At 43.6% G+C, this 20,273-nt stretch overlaps 1 protein-coding gene and 1 non-coding gene across 2 annotated transcripts in view; both read left to right on the plus strand.

The window, feature by feature from the left end:
* Positions 1 to 921: 921 nt before the first annotated feature.
* The window catches only part of LOC109401326 (titin-like), a 279,091-nt gene continuing 259,739 nt past the window's right edge, over positions 922 to 20,273 (plus strand). The window contains exon 1 of the mRNA XM_062861231.1: positions 922 to 4,159. Coding sequence (XP_062717215.1) covers positions 927 to 4,159 — 3,233 coding nt within the window. The 5' untranslated portion in view covers positions 922 to 926. The remainder of the gene's footprint in view (positions 4,160 to 20,273) is intronic.
* Positions 5,582 to 5,654, plus strand: Trnak-cuu (transfer RNA lysine (anticodon CUU)). The gene has a single exon. It is a non-coding gene; the product is annotated as a tRNA-Lys (tRNA).

Genomic DNA, 20,273 nt, shown 5'->3' on the forward strand with positions numbered 1-20,273 from the left:
AAATTAATAATTAATAATAAAAGTGAAGGTCAATTATTTTGGAGCGTTTTTAGGTATGTTGTTTTAAAACAACATTGCGCATTTAAGGGTTAAATTCTACGGTTGGATTATTTAGCAATTAAAATATAGGTTTATGCAATTCAGTATCATAATTTATATTTTATATAACTCATTTTGGTATCATAATGGCCAACTTTTCCGAACTGGTTCATAATGCAACTGAAATGAGTTGCATAATAAAAAATAGTTGCATAATGTTCATAATGCAACTCATTTGAGTTGCATTATGAACATTATGCAACTCAAATGAGATGCATTATGAAAAAATCATTGCATAAAATTTTGTATGGAACTCGTTGCAAAACTCGATTTTTCAGCACTCTTCGTATTTATACAACTCGGCAAGCCTCGTTGAATAAATGTACGACTCGTGCTGAAAAAATCAACTTTTTGCAACTCGTTACATAAATAACTATTTTAAGCTTAATAGAAAAAGAAAAATATTTTTGCTTCAACAATTTGAAATTTAAGACATTGATGTGCAATTATCAAAAATATATAAAACTTCAAGTGAAAATTCAGATTATTGTGCTTCAGGTTTTTTGGGGCCCCCCTCTAATCGAGGGGCCCGGGGCACTTGCCCCCATAGCCCCCCCCTTAAATCCGGGCCTGGTGAGGAACATAGTTATGTTGGACGCTCTCCTTATCGACTCACCGTTTTGCAGCCCACATACACACTATGTACATCTGTCATATTTTATATTTTTAACCTTCAAAGACACTTATGGCGATAATTGTAGAAGATCTTATATTATATATAAATTTTTACATGATAGAATGTCATCATTTTTGAACTATAAATAGATAAAACATATTTTCTCATTTTTAAATTACACTTCTTTTTGGTATCTTTTCAGAACTTGCGCATGAAGACAAAGAAACAACTAGCAGCGGCCGCTGCGGCGGCAGCAGCAGCCGCTGAAACTAAAGCCGCCTCAACTGCCGGAAGTGCAAGTGCAACTAGCATCACAGCTTCCACCCCAGACACAGCTACTCCGGTGGGTGCCATCAAGAAACCCCTGAAACGCCTACAATCGAAAACCAAAGAGATTCCTCCGAAATCGAGTGACGCACAGCAGCAGCAGCTAACACCATCCGTCAGTTCTTCCGGAGGGCCAGCACCCAAACAACAGAAACAATCAGCCGGTAATCCTAAATCTCCCGTTCATCCTACTGCCAAGAATGTCAAACATAGTCCAGCGAGATCTGCCGGCACTCCTGCGGCATCCAGGGTAAAGAAATCAACGCCCTCGACAGGTGCCAGAAGCGTTCCCAGCGCAGACAAGAAGAAAATTCAAAAGGAGTTGAAAAATTTGGGTATTACCGATCGGGCCATCAATCAAATCGATACAGCCGCCGTCAACCCGTGCAACCCGTCAATCAGCGAGATGGTTAAAACCAAGTCGCGTGCCACCGTCAGCCAGCAGAAAGCAACCGATTTTGGTACCCTGGGTGGTCCGTCGGCGATCGTCCCAAAAAGCGTTCCCACTGCGACTAGTACTGCTCCTCCAGCAGTGGAGAATCCCAAACCATCGGAACCGATAGCGGCGGCGACCACTCCTACCAAGAAGAAACCGGTCCCCAAAACAAAGGACACCAAGAAACAAGAGGAGGGCGCGAAAAACAAAACTCCAGTCACAGCTCAACCGGCAACGTCTAGCGAACCACCTCCGTCCCAGTCCCAGCCTCAACCCAGTGTGGCTAAAGAAGATGTTAAAGCGCCACCCGTGTCCAAGAACACGGATAGCAAAAGTAAAGCAAAAAAGCAACCCGAAAGCAAAGATGATAATGATGCTGCCACCACTGGCGTCGTCAGCGTAGAACAACAACCGCAAAAGGCGGGAAAGAAGAACACACCGGCTGCAACCAAGCCAAAAGCAAAATCCAAAAAGGCAATCCTAGAGGAGAAGAAGGCAGCGGCTGCGAAGGCTGCCGAAGAGGCGAAGGCAGCGGAAGAGGCGAAGGCCGAGGAAGATGCAAAGGTTGCGGCCGCCGCGGCTGCTTCTAAACAAGAAGCAGAAGAGAAACAAAGGATGGAAGAGGAACGAACGTGTTCCCTGGAGTTGGTAGAATCAGATGACAAGAACGATGAAGAAGAAGTCCAAAGTCGCATTGAAGATATTGTCAAGTCGTTAGAAGACGACGATGATGAGGAGATGGGTATGGGGCCACTTTTAATTGAACCCAAGGTGGTGAAAGAAGAAACAACAGAAGCAAAGAAAAAGCAACCAACGAAGGTTGCGAAGGGGAAAAGTGACGGTCAGAAGACGAAAAAGATACAATTTAGCAATATTGATGAAGATGCAGATAAATTTGATGAACCTAGCAAGGAGCAAACGGAAATATTTGTCCAATCAACAAAAGTTACAGTAAATAAAGATACTCCCAAAGCTACAACAAAGCGAAAAAATACTAGACCGAGGAAACCTGCGGTGAAGAAAAAGTCTGAACCAAAAAGTGTAACTGAATCTCCGAAACTTACTGCAGAGTCTCCTAGCGGTAATGATGACATAAGTACCGCACTTCTTAATCCCGAACCTACAACTAGCCAATCTTCGAATACTCCTTCAAATGAAGCAACACAATTTCCAACCGAACCAAAAGCTTGTGAACTAACTGATCTTCCCGACCCACCTAAATCTATTCGTTCTTCCACGGAAAACGATGACGACCTGCCCCTAAACCGTCTCAAGGATCAACCCCAATCCGAGAAACCGCAAACCTTTGCCATTCCTCAAACACCTCCTTCCGTCAAAGTCAGTCCCAGTGCTTCATCAACTCCCAACTCTACCGAACCAGTAACCAAAGCTCCTCCCAAATCCAAACGAAAATATGTCCGCAAGACTCCCACCATCCCGGGATCCAACTCTAAGAAAAAACCTACGAAATCAACCACTTCCGCAGCCTTGGCTAGAGATCCAAAAGATGGCAAACCGTCGTCGGAGAAAAGGGATGTGTACGATTTCGATGAATTTTCCGACTGTGAAATTGACGGACCGGCGAAAGGTGGCAAACCCGTTTTCAAGCGAAAGCAGGTTCAAACGAGTTCGGCGAAGGAGGAAGATGAACCGGAAGATGAGCCAGCAATGAGTAGCAAAACCGCTGAGGAAAATGAGAGCAAACATGAAAACAAAGAAATTGAGAAGCCGGAAAGCGAATGTGAACCGCAAAAGGATGAAAAAGACACGAAGAAAGCGGATAAGCCTAAAGTTAAAGTGGTTCAAAAGACCAAGACTCAACAGAAGGAACCGGACTCCTCAGATTCCGACCAGAGCGAAGAAGACAAGCCTCTCAGGAAACCGAGCAAGCCATCACCAAAGCCAAAAGCAACCAAGCCACCAATTAAAGATTCCATAACCGATTCCGAAATGGATGAATCCGAAGAAGACGATAAAGAACGGGACCCGGATGAACGACGTGCGACACCAGTTAGCCGAAAAATCAAACAAGAAGTCCGGGACTCGTCCGAAGACGACGAGGACTCCGATGGCTACAGTTCGGAGGAATCGGTGCGCACTCGAATCGTCAAGAAGCAGTTGACGGCCAAGACGAGGCACCTGAAGCTGTACGGGTTCTGGTCCGGACCGAAGCGTCATCGGGTGGCGTCGTTGAATGCCATTGCCAAGGTGCACTGTTTGTACGAGAACGAAACGCGAGCGGCCCTGGAAGCTAGTCTGATGAAGCAAGGTCCGCCGAGGGCACCGAGGGTAAGGGAGGTGGTCAAGAAGGAGAAGCCCGAGGAAGATGTGAAGAAGAGTGAAGTGAAGGTGGAAGAAAAGAAGAAGGAAGTTGAGGGTGCGAAAAAAGTTCAAGTGGACTTGGAGAAAAGCAAGGAGGACGAGAAGAAAACAAAGATTGAGGAAAAGAAACCGAAGGACGACGAGAAGAAGAAAGCGGTTAAGGTAGCGGCGGTGAAAGAAGAGAAGAAAAAAGTTACGAAGAAAGCTGAAACAAAAGAAGAAAAGAAGAAAGAAACGAAGAAGGTTGAGGTGAAAGAAGAGAAGAAGGAAGACAAGAAGAAAGAGAAGGAGAAGGAGAAGAGAAAAGACGAGACAGAGAGCGAGAGTGAAAGTGAATCAGAGGAAGAAGTTGTTACTAGGTAAGTTTAACAAAGATTTTTCGAGTTCTTGGATTTTCAGTCCGATGTTTCCAGCAATCCTTACATTCTTCTTGTTTTTTTTTGTTTTGTGTAGCATGTGGACCCTGCGGAAATATTTGTTTTTTTTTTTAATTAAATTTACAAATTCTTTCCCTACACTGGGAAAGGATTGTTTTTACCTAAAAGAAAACAAAGAACACCGCACTTTTCAAGATTTTTTTTTAATTCGCGTCGAAAAACTTTTAAAACATCACAACTTTGCGTAAAAAAAACATCAGTACTCACCAAAATCTCTGGCGAGATTCGACAAGAATCTCCGGAGGGATTCGACCGGAATCTCCGGAGGGATTCGACCGGTCGAAAATTGAGATATCGTTTCAAGCCAAGGAAATAGCCGTGGTTGCTTTTCTCGACATTGAAGGAGTATTCGATAACGCATCCTACAGCTCAATGCGTTCAGCAATGGAAGCAAGGGGCTTGGATAAATGCATTATTGAATGGATAATATCGATGCTTACAGATCGAGAGATCTCTTCCGTTCTTGGAGGTGCGCAACTATCAGTAAGACCTGTGAAGGGTTGTCCTATCGCCCTTATTGTGGTCTTTGGTACTGCACGAACTCCTCAAAAAACTCATCAATCAAGGCTTTGAGGATATTGGATACGCAGATGATGCAGCTATTCTGATAAGTAGAAAATATGACGGCACAATATCTACACAGATCGAAAAAAGAGTGTAACATTCTGTGACATATGATGCACATAATTGGAGCGTGGGATATCATAGAAGTTTACATGACTTATCATGTAAAGTTCTCGAAATATCATGTAAACTTCCATTATATATCATGTAATTGAGCATTACTCTGAAAGTTTACATGACATATGACACAAATTTACATGATATATCATGTAAACCATCATAATATATTAGTATACTAAGTTTACATGACTAAAATGAAGTTTACATGACGTGTAAATCTCATTATTTTTATCTGTGTAGCCGACTACAATCTGCGTTGAATGTTACCATCAAATGGTACCGAGAGGAAGAATTGAACGTAAACCCTTCAAAACCTGTAATTGTTCCTTTTACTAGAAGGTAAAAATAAATCTTACTGAACCTTCTTTAGATGGAGTTCAAATTTAGTTCTCAGAAGAATTTAAACATCTTGGGGTAACTTTGGACAAAAGTCTGAATTGGAATTCTCATTTAATCAATGTTTTAACCAAGGGTACCAAAGCCCTTTGGGTCTGCAGCAAAGCTTTAGGAAAAACCTGGGATCTTAGACCTAACATGATCCACTGGATCTATGCTGCAATTGTCCGGCCTAATATTACTTATCACTTGTTTGGTGGCCCAAAACAAATGAGGTAACCTCTCAAAAGAAGCTAAGTAAGCCACAAAAACTTGCTTGCTTGTGCCCGGCTAGCTCAGTCGGTAGAGCATGAGACTCTTAATCTCAGGGTCGTGGGTTCGTGCCCCACGTTGGGCGCCACATGTTCGTTCCGTGTATCGTCCAACCGATCAGTTTCTGCAGCAATCTCGTTACAGACAGCTCAAACTGTAATTAGGTTTAATTAGTTCATGGTTTGTAACTATAGCAGTAATATTACATACAAATTTTTGATATTCGTTTTACCAATCCGAACGTAATTTCCGACACAGATCTTCCCTGCTATCGCTCTGTGTAAGTTAATGGACTTTAGTAGTGATATGCTTACAAATATAATAATAACTTACATAATATCGCTCAGTGAAAATCTCGCAACGATAACCACGAACATCCATCAATTGCGCTTTAACGGTATTCGCTACAAAGTACATAGGTAAATATCTACGAATTTACTAGAATAATTAGTTTACCTTTTAACCTTTCAGCAGTCCTATGTTTAGTCGGAAAATAATCTTACAATTTCAAATCTCAATATAATTCAGTAGCCAAAATAGCATAACAACTTCTAACACCATTAGTCATCACTTTTTCTATCGCATCATCTCATGACAACAGTCATCCCCTTTCAAATCGATCTGTCTGGTCACAGCCGTATTGCAAAATTGATCGGTTGGACGATACACGGAACGAACATGCCCCGACCCGTAACGCTTCTTAAGCTTTACCCCTTACCACATCGAGAACAGCAATCTTTGCAACCGGTCTACGAAGAATCCCAGACCCAGTTTCCACATCCGCTTGCCGCACTCGTCCATCCTTTCCTGGTAGTGTCCTCGCCACGCGACCACGTATCCAGCCATTTCTTGTACCTTCATCTACAACTATCACCACATCGCCTTCCTCCACTGGTTTTACATCCTTGAACCACTTCGTTCTCCTCGTAATCGTTGGCAAATACTCTTTTATCCAGCGAGACCAAAATTGATTAAGCAAGTGCTGTATCAACCTCCAGTTACTTCTGATTTGCATTCTGTCGTCCACCAAACTTCTCGGAGGCTGACACACTCCACTCGAACTTAACATCATGAAATGATTGGGTGTTAAAGCTTCTTCCTCAACCGAGTCTAACGGAGCATATGTAAGCGGACGAGAATTTACCATGGCCTCAGCTTCAATCATCAATGTCCATAGCGTCTCATCATCCGGGTTTTTCACAAGTTCTAATCCAGATAATGCCGACTTCACTGAACGCACAAGTCGCTCCCAGCAGCCTCCCATGTGTGGAGCCAATGGTGGATTGAAGTTCCACTTCGTGATGGTGTTCGTAAAGGTAGCGGCTAACTCCTTGTTGATCGTTTTCATCTCCTCTTTCAGTTCATTACTTGCGCCTCGAAAATTTGTCCCATTGTCGCTGAATATTTCTATGGGAGCACCTCGTCTAGCGATAAACCGTCTCACTACCATTTTGAACGAATCAGTTGACAAGCTGTACGCAACTTCCAAATGGACCGCCCTTATTGTCATGCAAGTAAAGAGAGCAATCCAGCGTTTCACCAAGCTACGGCCAACTTTCACAAGAAACGGACCACAGTAGTCCACGCCAGTATACGTGAACGGGCGAACGTATGGTGTCATTCTAACTTCTGGCAATGGTCCCATCCTCGGAATTTGAGGTTTGGCCTTTTTCACAATACAGTGCTGGCACTGCTTCGCTACCTGCTTGATTAGTGTACGCAATCGTGACACATGGAAACTCTGACGCATTTCGTTAACTACTGTTTCGTTATTAGCATGCCCATATCTTCTGTGGTACCAATCTACTATCAGAAAGGTTATACGATGATGCCGTGGAAGAATAATAACACTGCACGGTGCGTATGCGGCGTTCAACGATCGCGTTTCCATTCGGATAACACCATGCTCATCCACAAATGGTGATAGTTTTGCGAGCGGGCTACCGCAATCAATGTTTTTTTCATACCCGCGATCCAACCTTTTGTTCGCTTTCAGAATTCTCAACTCCTCCGCAAATATTTCCGATTGAGCGAACCGCCATAACGTTCTTTCTGCTTGCTGTAGTTCTTCCCTCGTCAATGCAATTCCTTCTGCCTTAGAAAGCCTTCTACGTTTCAAGAATCGATGAACATACGCAACTGACCGTTGAAGTCGTTCCCATCGCGAAAAACGGTGAACTTCTATCCAGGGAGACGGCGATTCTACATGCTGTAGTACTGGCTGCCTCAGCTCTTCAGTTGTAGGTATTGGTGTTTTGTCCATTTTCGGCCAACAGCTTTCTTCTCTTTGGAGAAACTCAGGACCAGCGTACCATCGACTATCCGGACCGAAAGACATTCCTAACTTCCATTTGGTGCCATCATCCGCAACGTTTAGTCCTGACTGCACGTAGTTCCATTCATTCACATGAGATTTTGTTAATATCTCTCCCACCCTGTACGCTACGAATTGCCGATAACGACGAGAATCTGACCTGAGCCAGGCTAGAACGGTGCAAGAATCGGTCCAAAAATATCGGCGGGTGATGCATAGAGTGTGATTTTCCTCAACCATTTTAGCCAGACGAACTCCAACGAGAGCGGCCTGCAACTCCATCCGTGGGATTGACAGAAACTTCAGTGGTGCAACTTTCGTTTTGGACGCCACCAATGCACATCGAGGTTGCCCACGATCGACGATACGAAAATATGCTACACAACAATAAGCACTCTCGCTGCCGTCGACAAATACGTGTAGCTCTATGGAATCTAAACTTCCCGGGGAATATCCAGCAAAATAGCAACGTGGTATTTTAACTTCTTGAAGTCCTTCAAGCAAACCGAGCCATTGTTTCCACGCTTGAAGGAGGAACTCGGGTATGCATTCATCCCAATCTAGCCCTGCTCTCCACAGGCTCTGAATGAAGATTTTCCCATGAATCAGGAACGTAGATATCATTCCTAGAGGGTCGTACAGGCTCATTACCACCTGCAGTACCTGACGCTTCGTAGGAATTACGCCATCGAAAATCAGCGGTTTTAGATCATCTCGAAATTCCATATTGAACGTGAATACGTCCATCCAAGGCAGCCACACTAGTCCTAGAACACGATCTGAGGCACCAGATTTGTCCATAACGAATGACTTTATCTCCTCCGGGTTATGCTCCCCGACCCGTTTCAAAACTGCATCCGAATTTGACATCCAATTTCGTATCTCAAACCCAGCCTTTGCATGTACCTCCTTTACTTCCAATGCTATTTTAGCTGCCTCATTTTCCGTATCCCTGCTGTCCAGATAATCATCCACATAATGATTGTCAATAATAGCCGCCGTTGCCTCTGGAAACTCCTTCTCGCACTGCTTAGCATTCAAATTCTTCACGTACTGGGCGGCACAAGGTGAACATGTGGATCCAAAGGTGGCAACGTCCATCATGTACACATCTATTTTGTTTCCTGTTCCTCTGAATAGGAACAATTGTGCTGATCTATCTGCATGGCGTATTTGTATTTGGTGGAACATTTCCTTTATATCTGCGGTTACTGCCACTTGTCGTTGCCGGAATCGGCACAATACTGCCGGAAGGGACGTTAACAGATCGGGTCCTTTGAGGAGTACTGAGTTAAAAGATACCCCTTTCACTTCGGCAGCTGCGTCCCAAATTAGCCTAACCTTGGCAGGTTTCTTCGGATTAAGGACGACACCAAGCGGCAAAAACCACGATCGCTTCGGATCCAACGAACTTAGCTCTTCTACGGATACTTTATGTGCATAGCCTTTCTGCACATAGTCGCTAATTTGCTGCTCCACGTTTGCCAGCAATCCCGGACTGTTGCGTAGTTTTTTCTCCAACGACTTCAACCGACGAACTGCCATTCCATAACTGTCCGGAAATTCCACCGTATCCTTTCTCCACAGTAGCCCAGTTTCAAATTTTCCACCATTTGTCCGCACCGTAGTTTCTCGAAGAATCTGCACTGCTCGCTGGTTATCCTCAGATACTAGAGTGTCTTTGACATCAATTCCCAATGACTCTACTTCAAAGAAGGATTTAACGAGTTCATGTAGATCTTGGTTGGTTGTTTCCTCTCTGATGTGCAAAGAAGTGTGGAAACCGCAGCTGACCCCAAGTCGCCCAAACACCGTCCAGCCCAATCGAGTTTTGGCCGCAACTGGCTCTCCAGCACGTCCTTCTCTTTTCCGTAGCGTAACTTTTAGATGAGTATGTTCTAGCCCGATAAGAACCCTCGGCACAGCATTCTCGTAACTTCTGACTGGTAAACCATCGAGGTACGGAAATTTTGCAACGAGGTCCGCATAATCCAGTGTTTGTTCTGGAAGATCAAGTTTAGCGACGGTGCAAACATTGGATATTTTATAGCGATTCACTCCATCTATCCCGGAAACTTCCATAGTTATGCGTTGCGATCTCGATTCTTCTCTTGCTATGTTTGATGTCCACTTCAGACACAAACGCTTTGTTTCGCCACTCACTCCAATCTGCTCCGCTAATTCTTCATCCACCATGGTCAGCGAGGAACCACTATCAAGGAAGGCAAAAGTTTCAACGGATGCCCGTTGTCCATGCAGTATAACAGGGACTATTTTGAACAGCACTCCGCCTTGTTCCTGCCCGTGGGCACCCACAAGTCCCGAAGGAACGAATGACGACGAGGCAGGTGGGTCAACTGGCTTTCCTGGATGCAGAACGCTGTGATGACGATCTCTGCACTCGCCCACTCCACAGTCTTGCTTCACTTTACATGGCCATCTTCCATGTGGGATCAAACAGCGCTTGCATAGATTATGCCGTTCTGCAACTTCCCAACGTTCTGCTAAGCCTCGCCTTTTCCATTCGCCGCAATCTTTTATCTTATGACCCGGTTTGTCACACAAAAGACATCGTGTCCCATCAACGTCGATCTTCTGATTCATGCTGCTATTTTGCGAACTTCTAGCTTTGTAGTCCTCAAGGTGCTCATCCTCTCTATGCGCGCTGACGAAACTTTTAATTTTCGGCCGTTCTGTCTTTGATGTATCAGGCGCTACAGGAATTATGACATCGCTTGCAGCTGCTACCATTGATGCCATGTAATCTCCGAAACGGCCCAAGTCCACTTCTGGCAAATAGCGTTTATAAAGCGCCCAGTCGAGTTTGATTGACGCAGGGAGCTTATCCACTAGTTCCTGTAGCAGACTAGGGTTGTTCAAATGATGTTCCAAACCGCAAGCCCGTAGATGTCCACATAAATTCTGTACCGACAATCCGTAACTAACGAGTGTTTCTAACTTGTCAGCCTTCGGGGGTGGAAGCGCTCGCACTTTGGAAAGGAGATTATGAACGATTAACTCCGGTCGTCCATACAAGGTAGATAGTGTTGATATTACAAATGGAACTGCAGTTGGTAACAGCAAAGAACACCGCACAGCTTCCAAAGCATCTCCTTTGAGACAACGCTGGAGACGCATCAAGTTTTCTCCATCGCTGAACCCGCACAAATCCGTGGAATTTTTGTAGGCGCTAATGAAGAGCGGCCAATCCGCAGGATCCCCCGAAAATACTGGCAGATCTTTCGGCACTACATGCCTCGCCGCTAGTTGCTGAGGTGATGCTCCGGTTGACAACTTTCCTGGTAATGGAGTGCTGTTCATTGGATTACTACCCAACGGAGTAGCCACAACTCTCGGATCTGCAATGGGATGACCTACGGAATCGCCCCCTCTGCCATCGAACTGCACCTCGACGTTCGACCGAAGCGTATTTTCAACTGCACCAGGTATTTCACCGACGCCATGAGGGTTACCGTAGAAGCCAGCCAGTCCTCCCACAAAATCCAAATGTGATCTCATGGGATAGGGAACCATCGCCAAATTGCCACTCACTTGCTGTTTCACACTTTTGTTTCGCACTTCACTCGACATGGTTGCTTCTTGACAAGAGACATTGACATTCATCGATTGAGTTTTCGGAATCGTGACCGTACGTTCGGTCTTAGCTGCTTGATTACCAGATTGCGTCGCGTTACCCGGCGGAGCCTCTGATTGGCCGAAAGTGTTACCTAATCCAGAGCCCTTCCCCTGCATGTGCCGATTCATCCAATTCTCAACTTTGCTTTTACTAGAACGTACGCTGCTCCGACTACCTTCACTCCTCTCCTCACTCCTATCATCCTCAAGTCCTGCCATGGTTTGTAATAGTGCGAAACGCTTATATAACAACTCTTCCTCTCTAGCCTTCTTTTCTGCAAAACGCTTCTCTCGGCGTGCTGCTTCTTCTACTCTAGCTTTCTCTTCTTCTTCTTCTCGTTCCTTATGCAACCTATCCGCGAGCTGCTTCTCCTTCTCTAAACGATCTAATTCCAATTGTAACTGGGCTCTTCGGATGCTTGATGACGTGCTCGCCGAAGCTTTTGATTTAGAAGACTTACCGGATCGTGAACAAGTCTTTCTTGGGGGGCATTTGACGCAACTCCAGCTTCTATCCTTCACAGATTCATCAACCTTTGCGCAGGTATAATGCCACCACGACTCGCAAGTGTCGCACTGGACCATATCTTCCACTGAATCCGATTGGCTGCATCCTGCTGCGCATCCGAGACATACGGTGACGTTCAACGTCGGCTTCGACGAAGTTTCCGCTTCCTTCTCCATCACTTCGGAGCTCCAACACAAAAATTTTTTGAGTTTGTTCGGATCAACGAAATCAGTTTCTGCAGCAATCTCGTTACAGACAGCTCAAACTGTAATTAGGTTTAATTAGTTCATGGTTTGTAACTATAGCAGTAATATTACATACAAATTTTTGATATTCGTTTTACCAATCCGAACGTAATTTCCGACACAGATCTTCCCTGCTATCGCTCTGTGTAAGTTAATGGACTTTAGTAGTGATATGCTTACAAATATAATAATAACTTACATAATATCGCTCAGTGAAAATCTCGCAACGATAACCACGAACATCCATCAATTGCGCTTTAACGGTATTCGCTACAAAGTACATAGGTAAATATCTACGAATTTACTAGAATAATTAGTTTACCTTTTAACCTTTCAGCAGTCCTATGTTTAGTCGGAAAATAATCTTACAATTTCAAATCTCAATATAATTCAGTAGCCAAAATAGCATAACAACTTCTAACACCATTAGTCATCACTTTTTCTATCGCATCATCTCATGACAACAGTCATCCCCTTTCAAATCGATCTGTCTGGTCACAGCCGTATTGCAAAATTGATCGGTTGGACGATACACGGAACGAACAACAGGAGCAATGAAAAGCATTTCACCAGTTGCTTTGGATGCCCTTCTCAATATACTGCCATTGCATCAATTTGTTAAACTACAAGCGGCAAAAAGTGCCCTGCAGTTTATACGTTACAATAAAGTCCTAGACGGGGATCTTGTTGGACATTTGAGGGTCATCAAAGACTTCAAATTAAGCATGAACATAAAAACAGTAGAAGATTGGATGATAACGAAGACCAACTATGATGTTCCCTTCAAAGCGGTGAATCCATGTCGCTATGTTTGGGATGCTGGTGGGCCAAGTTTACTTCCAGGTTCTATTGTATTTTATACTAATGGGTTCAAGATGAGAGAAAATACTGGAGCTGGTGTTTTTGGCCCTGGTACCAGTAAGGCTATACTAATGGGATGCAGTCCCACTGTATTTCAAGCAAAAGTTCAAGCCATTCTAAAGTGTGCCAACATTTGTCTGAGAAGAAATTATAGGTTTTCCAAGATCTGTATTTTTTCGGACAGTCAGGCGGCTCTGAATGCGCTAAAAGCTTTCACTTGTCAATCAAAGCTAGTGTGGGAATGCATTATTTCTCTGAAGCAATTGGTCATTAGGAACGAGGTAACTTTATACTGTCGCTTTACGAAATGCTAGCATGCTGAACTCTTTACGATCAATCATTGAGGAAGATACGGCCAGCGACCTCTGTCAAAGTATATTCTATGCATCTGCCCTCATTTTGATTAACTCACGTTCTAGATAAAGCTTCATTCGTTCGACCATTATTGTTATTAAAATTTTGAATCATTCGATGTCATGTGATGTTAGCTACGGAGTCTCCATTAGTAATCATCAAACAATCATCATGGGAGTACAAGTACCACGCCAGTGCGTTACACAACCACGAATTAACCTAGAAATCCTCCAATACGTCATTAGTTCCATCAGTTATGTACTTGGCGACAAATCAACACACTACATTCAATGCAGTTTTCATTGAGCTGTGTCACTGGGAGCCACATGACAACTTCCTAGGACAGCTGCTGAAGTCTCCTCAGCTAGAACACGTACCCAAAACAATTCTGACGGATACTTTCCAATATCGCTTCGAGATGTACCCCCACAGCCCGTCACTAATAGTCATTCATCTGGGAAACCGTAACATCGCCAACAATTTAACAAAACAGTTCGTCCGGTCACTTCGTGTGTGGGATCCCAGAAGCAGACTTCTATTGCTGGCGGATATCAACCAAAATACGCATTCCGTGAAGTTGTTGAAAAGCTTGCTACATGTAATGAAGTATCATAAAGTCACCACCCTTGATTTGTCGCAGTTTCAAATGGTAAGATACGATGCGAAAGGGAACTTGTTACAGTCCAGAGAAAAATTTGTAAGCGCTACTGAACTATTCGTTGATGCAATGCGAAATATGAAGGGCAAAGCGATCAGATTCAACTTTAGATATCCCGGTCCAAGAGCAATAATGCTCCGTACGGGACCCGTTGGACCCGATATTGAATGGCTAAAAGTCATGGCGAAATATTTGAACGCCACCTTAGAGTATGTACGTTGTCCTTGTTACGGGTGATCTTCAGCTACGATAAAACCGTGTACCGCAAGTTGTTTGGTCGACAAAAAAGTGTCGATTCTGCTGGATCGGATGACGTTTCAAAATTTGTCAGCTGATGTATATCGTACATTGTTCAATGTAGCTACCACCTCGGCATCGGTAATGGTTCCCAATGGACGACCTTTGAACATTGTCGAACTTTTTCATCAACCATTCAACGCTGGAACTTGGATAGCTGTCTTCTTAGTTCTAGGTGCAATGGAGACCATCAGGTTGCTCTTACCAAAGCATTTCATAAATGACCCAATTCTGCTAAGCATATGTGGCATCGAAAAGTACAACCTACATGTAGCTGGCCAGTGGGAAAAAATCTGTTACTTCAGCCTGATCGTAATGACCTTCCTCATGACTAGCGCCTACGAAGCCAAAATAATAGCGCTTATGACCGAACGACCGTCCACGCAGGTAATCAAAACCATCGAAGACTTACTCAAGTCCAACATAACTATCAAAGTTGATCCACAAGTTCATCCAAATCTAACACATGACCCTTTGATCGGCCAGCAAGTGAAGTCTCACTCTTTCGACTGGGATGGAGTGAGTGCGTATTACGCGCCATTCAGCATCATCAACATAATCCTCAGCTGGCCTTCAAATTACGATCTTACGTCTAGGCGGAAACGGTACGTGGCACTACACGAAACTTTGCGGATGTCAGTGGGGCACTGCATCACTGAGCTTCGTTCCCCGTTGCTATTCTGGTTCCACTGGACGCAGCGAGTGCTCTTCGAAAGTGGCCTTAAAGATAAACAGGAGGAGGCCACCACACTGATATTTCACATGAACGTTCGCCACTTTTGGCAAAACAAGGGATACAAGGCATTCGATGAATACGATTTGATCAAATTTGCGGACTTTGCACCGGCGTGGATCTCTCTGGGCTTTGGACTGTTTGCTAGCGGGTGTGTTTTGATGGTGGAGTTGTTGCAAGAGAATCGGAAGCGCGGCAGAGCTTCCACAGCTTGGTGGATTTGGCTATAATTTTGCTTTGATATTTTGTATTTCAAATTTCGCTAATGTTCAATAACGAGCACTGATACCAATTTGAGCTATCTGAACTCAATCTGTGAATCTAATATGAGAAGAATAAATGGATGACTCGTCTTCTTCAGTAGTTTGAATTTCCGTGAAAAACCTTTTCGAACCTCTACTCAAGACTCGAGACCCCTTGAAACCCTCTGAGACCTCCAGATACTTCCTGAAACCCTTAAAACATTTCTGAGATCTTCAGATACTCCTCTGAAACCCACTAAGATTCCTTCAAATACCCCTGAGACTTCCTGGAACGCCTCAGAGACCCTTGGAATGCCCCTGCGATCGCTTGAATTGCTCATGGCCCCCCTCGAAACCTCCCCAACACCCTTTGAAACCTCCTTGAACCCTCTTAAGCGCTCTGAGACACTGAAATCCCCTGAGACCCCCTTATACGCTTCTGAAAACCGTCGGTACCCCCTGGAATCCCCTGGTACGCCCAAAACGCCCCATGGAAGCCCTATAATACCCCTGAGATCCTCTGGAACCCTAGAACCCCCTGAGCAGGGAACACTCACTTATAAAGAGTTACACTCACTTGCTATTTTCTCAGCTCAGAAGCGTTGTATTAAACTTTGTCGAATAAAGTAGGGGTCGCACACGCATACCAAAGTAGAGACAGAGTTGTAAAAGCGACTCTCCACGAGGTAAGTGTAATTTACATTCACCTCGTGGAGAGTACCCGTCGTAGCTCCCTCAGGACTTCGGTATGCGTGTGCGACCCCTACTCTATTCGGCAAAGTTGCAAAAATCGTCCATACATCGTTTCTTGATTGCAAGCTTCTGAGCTGAGAAAATAGCAAGTGAGTGTACCTCTTTGCAAGTGAATGTTCCCATTCCTGCCCCTGAGACGCCCTTGAGGCCCCTGGAAACCACTGAGACCCCCTGAAACGCCCTTGAGACCCCCTGAAGCGCTCCTGATCCCCCTGGAACACCCCAAATTACCCTGAGACAAACCACTGCCTTAAACGTTTCTGAGACCTCCTGGTACCCCCTAAAAGCTCCTGAAAAAAATGGAAATGCTTCTCGAAACGCCCCTGATATTATCTGGTACTCTCCTGAAAACCCTTGAGACCCTCTGAAACGCCCCTGCTATCTCCCTTTGCTCTCCCCGATAAACGCTCATTGGCCGCCGTTGTCATACCCAAGATACAATGAATGCTGAACAGTGAGAGTATTAGCGGAACATCAGCTGGTTAACGGCTGAACACAATGATTGAATATTGGTCTGAAGTATGGCTTGTTCAACCTCTTTAATCAGCAATACATAGACGGCTGAATATTAAGTTAAGTAGAATATTATTCATATGTGTAACCAGTTTTAAAACATATACCAACATGCAGAATTAATCATTTGTTGTTCAACCTTATATCAAATAATTTTTGACAGCTGACCCAAGCATGTTTTCGTGAAGGACACGTCGCTTCTTCAGCCTCAATACAGACTAAGTTCAACTTATGTTCTTGACCATTCAGATACAACAAGTAATTCTAATGTTTTCGAGGATATGTATTCAATTGGGTGTGGTGTAGGTGCTAAGGTGAGTAACTATAATTCAGGAGGTCGGAGTTCAATTCCCAGTTTTCCCACAGATTAATTTATACATTCTCAAACATCTCTTTTGGAAATAGACGCAGCTAATGGTAGAAATAGGCTCACGAAAGTGTTTTTATTTAATTTTTATACAATTATTAATAAATTTGATTGATTACTGATTAAGCGCATATTAAGCCTTAAATCAGCTTTCCAATGAACCGCAAATCAGCTGGAGGTTGAATAAAATCACCAAAATAAGATGTTTAGGAGCTGAATAAAGGGTTGTATCTCTTGTAATCAGCTCTTCTTTAAATGAAGGCTGATTTAAAATAGTTGGAGAAAAGTTTGTACAGCATCAAATTGTTACCTGGGTAGCTACCGTCATTTTAAATTTTCTAATGCTCAATATTGATACCGATTAGTTCTCCCTCTTTTTATACAGGTCATAAAAAGCGTGCATAGATTAAAAGTGTATAACAATAATCAACATAAAAAAAAAGTTTCAGAGTACAAATGAAAATATTGAATGTTAGTTTGATTTCATCTAAAATTTTCCAGAAAATACCGTGTATTCATAATTATCTATGAAAATTGCAGATATTCGAGAAAACACTAGTGCTATCTAAACATCACACTAAAGAAGTTTCTCCAGTTAGCCTAGTGGTTAAAGCTATGGATCGCCAATCCGGAGACGGCGGGTTCGATTCCCGTTCCGGTCGGGAAAATTTTCTCGACTCCCTGGGCATAGTGTATCATTGTACTTTTCTCACAATATACCGAATCATGCAATGACAGGCAAAGAAAGCCCCTCAATTAATAACTGTGGAAGTGCTCAAAGAACACTAAGTTGAAGCGAGGCAGGCCAAGTCCCAGTGCGGACGTAGAGCCATACAGAAGAAGAAGAAGAAGAAGAAGAAGAAGAAGAAGAAGAAGAAGAAGACTAAAGAAGTTTCAAAACGAGGTTTTAAGAACTTTGCAGATAAATCACCGAAGAAATTTCCAATTCCCTCCGGAGATTCCGGCCGAATCCCTCCGGAGGGATTCGACCGGAATCTCCGAAGGGATTCGACCGGAATCTCCGGAGGGATTCGACCGAATAGAATAGAACAGTGAAAGCAGCAGAAAGGCAACCAGCTCGATGAAGTAGAATAGAATACATCTAGGCGCTGTACAAATGAATTTGCAGCTGTCAATACAAATCGCTCACGTAGTGCCCTAGTTGTAAAAAAAACAATTGTCCGTACATTACTTATCCAATGACGGTGGTTTCAATTTTCATCACAACAAAATAAATCATATTCGAGATCCGTATTTCAATATCATTAGTGGATCATATCCTAACCTTACTAACAAACATTCCTTCCCATGCAGGGTACGAAAAACGGATCACGGCGAAAAACAAACGCTTTGTCCTAAGCGGTGCATGTCGGTAACAAAGGCGCTCCGTAACAAACGCATGTCAGGCGATGAGAGCAATAAAACAAACATCGCTTGCCGTGCGTGTGCTGATATTCCGGCTTTTCCGCTGAAATTTTCGACCCACATTATCGAATTCATAAGCATTTGAACGAAATAAGACTCTTGCAAACCTCAGAGTTGAGTTTCAGTTGTAAAACAATGCGAAAATCACGATGTGAATAGAACGAGACAAATATTCCTAGCGTTTATGTTGTGAACAAATTCAGGAGTGATTTTGTCATTATCTTCTAACGAAAAAACAAAGCGTTGTTGCCGTGCCTTCTTTGTTGCCTATTTTTCGCTTGCGGTGGCATATTCTGCGTACACTGTTCCCATGCGATTTGAAGTCACGGGTAACGAACGAATTAGTTGTCACAAGTCACACGGCAATTTGCGCTTGTATGTTTTTAAAAGACAAGAAAACAAAAGTTTCCATTTGTGTATAAATAATTAGGTACAGTTTTTCTATACACTTTTTATAAAAATTTAAAATCTTGTTTTATTAGATATTTTTTTTTAATTTTTTTCTCTTTGATCTACATCGGATTACTTATTTCTTTTAGGCGGATAATATTAAAATATCTTGTAGGTATTTCTCACTACATTAACATTTCTAATTGTCACCTTCCTAAAACTTCCAAGTTTCTTGAAAGCGACGCACTAGTTCCAATTCCCCCTAAAATAGGCAGATTTACTGCATCTTCTTCTGTCTATATCGCCTCTCGTTCTGCTGGATTCCATGCTGCAGCATTACTATCTGCGTGGTCTTCTCCTCCTCTTCCTCGTTTAAAACCGCTGTGCGCTCCTCATATTACCATATGTTCCGTCAAACCCGTTCTAAGTATCCGGTTATGTCATCTAAAAGAACCGTATCTAGCTCGACCTCGTCCGGTAACAACACCTCATGATTCTGTTCATACGCATAAGCAAAATCCGTTTGCTTTAATTGATCTGTAGGCCGTACTGTGGTACTGTGTCATACCCCGGTACCGTACATTATCGATGACGAAGAGTTTTGAACGCAGTACGACTATCGAAAGTTCGCACAGCACGAGATTACATTGAAAATTGACGTAGAAACCGAAAGAGCTGTTCAAATCCACCATGCTGTAGAATACGTTCGGTTACGCTTCCGACTCTTGTGCAGCAGCTCCACCAGCAAAACACATCCACTAGCAATCATTCCAACGCCAAAAGCGATCCACGCCGGTGCAAAGTCCGCAAATTCGATCAAATCGTAGCTGTCGAATGCTTTGTATCCCTCTCGGTGTAAAAATTGGCGAACGGTTCTGTGAATAATCGTTATGGTGGCCTGCTCCTTTTTATCTCTCATGCCACTTTCGAAAAGCACCAGTTGCGTCCAATGGAACCAGGATTTCAATGGGGAACGGACCTCAACGTTGCAGTGTCCCACAGCCGTTCGCAAATTCTCCGGCAGGGCCGCGTACCGTTTTCGCTTCGACGCAAGATCGTAGTTTGAGGGCCAGGTGAGGATCAGTTTGATTGAATCACATGACGCGTAATACGCACTTACTCCATCCAAGTCGAAAGACGAATTTACCACTTGCTGGCCGATCAAAGGGTCGTCCTTTAGATTCAGATAATATCGTAGATCAATTTTTATCGTTATGTTGGACTTCAGTAAGTCTTCGATGGTTTTGATTACTTGTGTGGATGGTCGCTCGGTCATAAGCGCTATTATTTTGGCTTCGTATGCGCTGGTTAGTAGAAAGGTCATTACGATCAGGCTGAAGTAACAGATTTTTTCCCACTGGCCAGCTACATGTAGGTTGTATTTTTCGATGCCACAGATGCTCAGCAG

The sequence above is a fragment of the Aedes albopictus genome, chromosome 3 (assembly GCF_035046485.1).
Source record: "Aedes albopictus strain Foshan chromosome 3, AalbF5, whole genome shotgun sequence".
In the NCBI taxonomy this organism is placed as follows: Eukaryota; Metazoa; Arthropoda; class Insecta; order Diptera; family Culicidae; genus Aedes; species Aedes albopictus.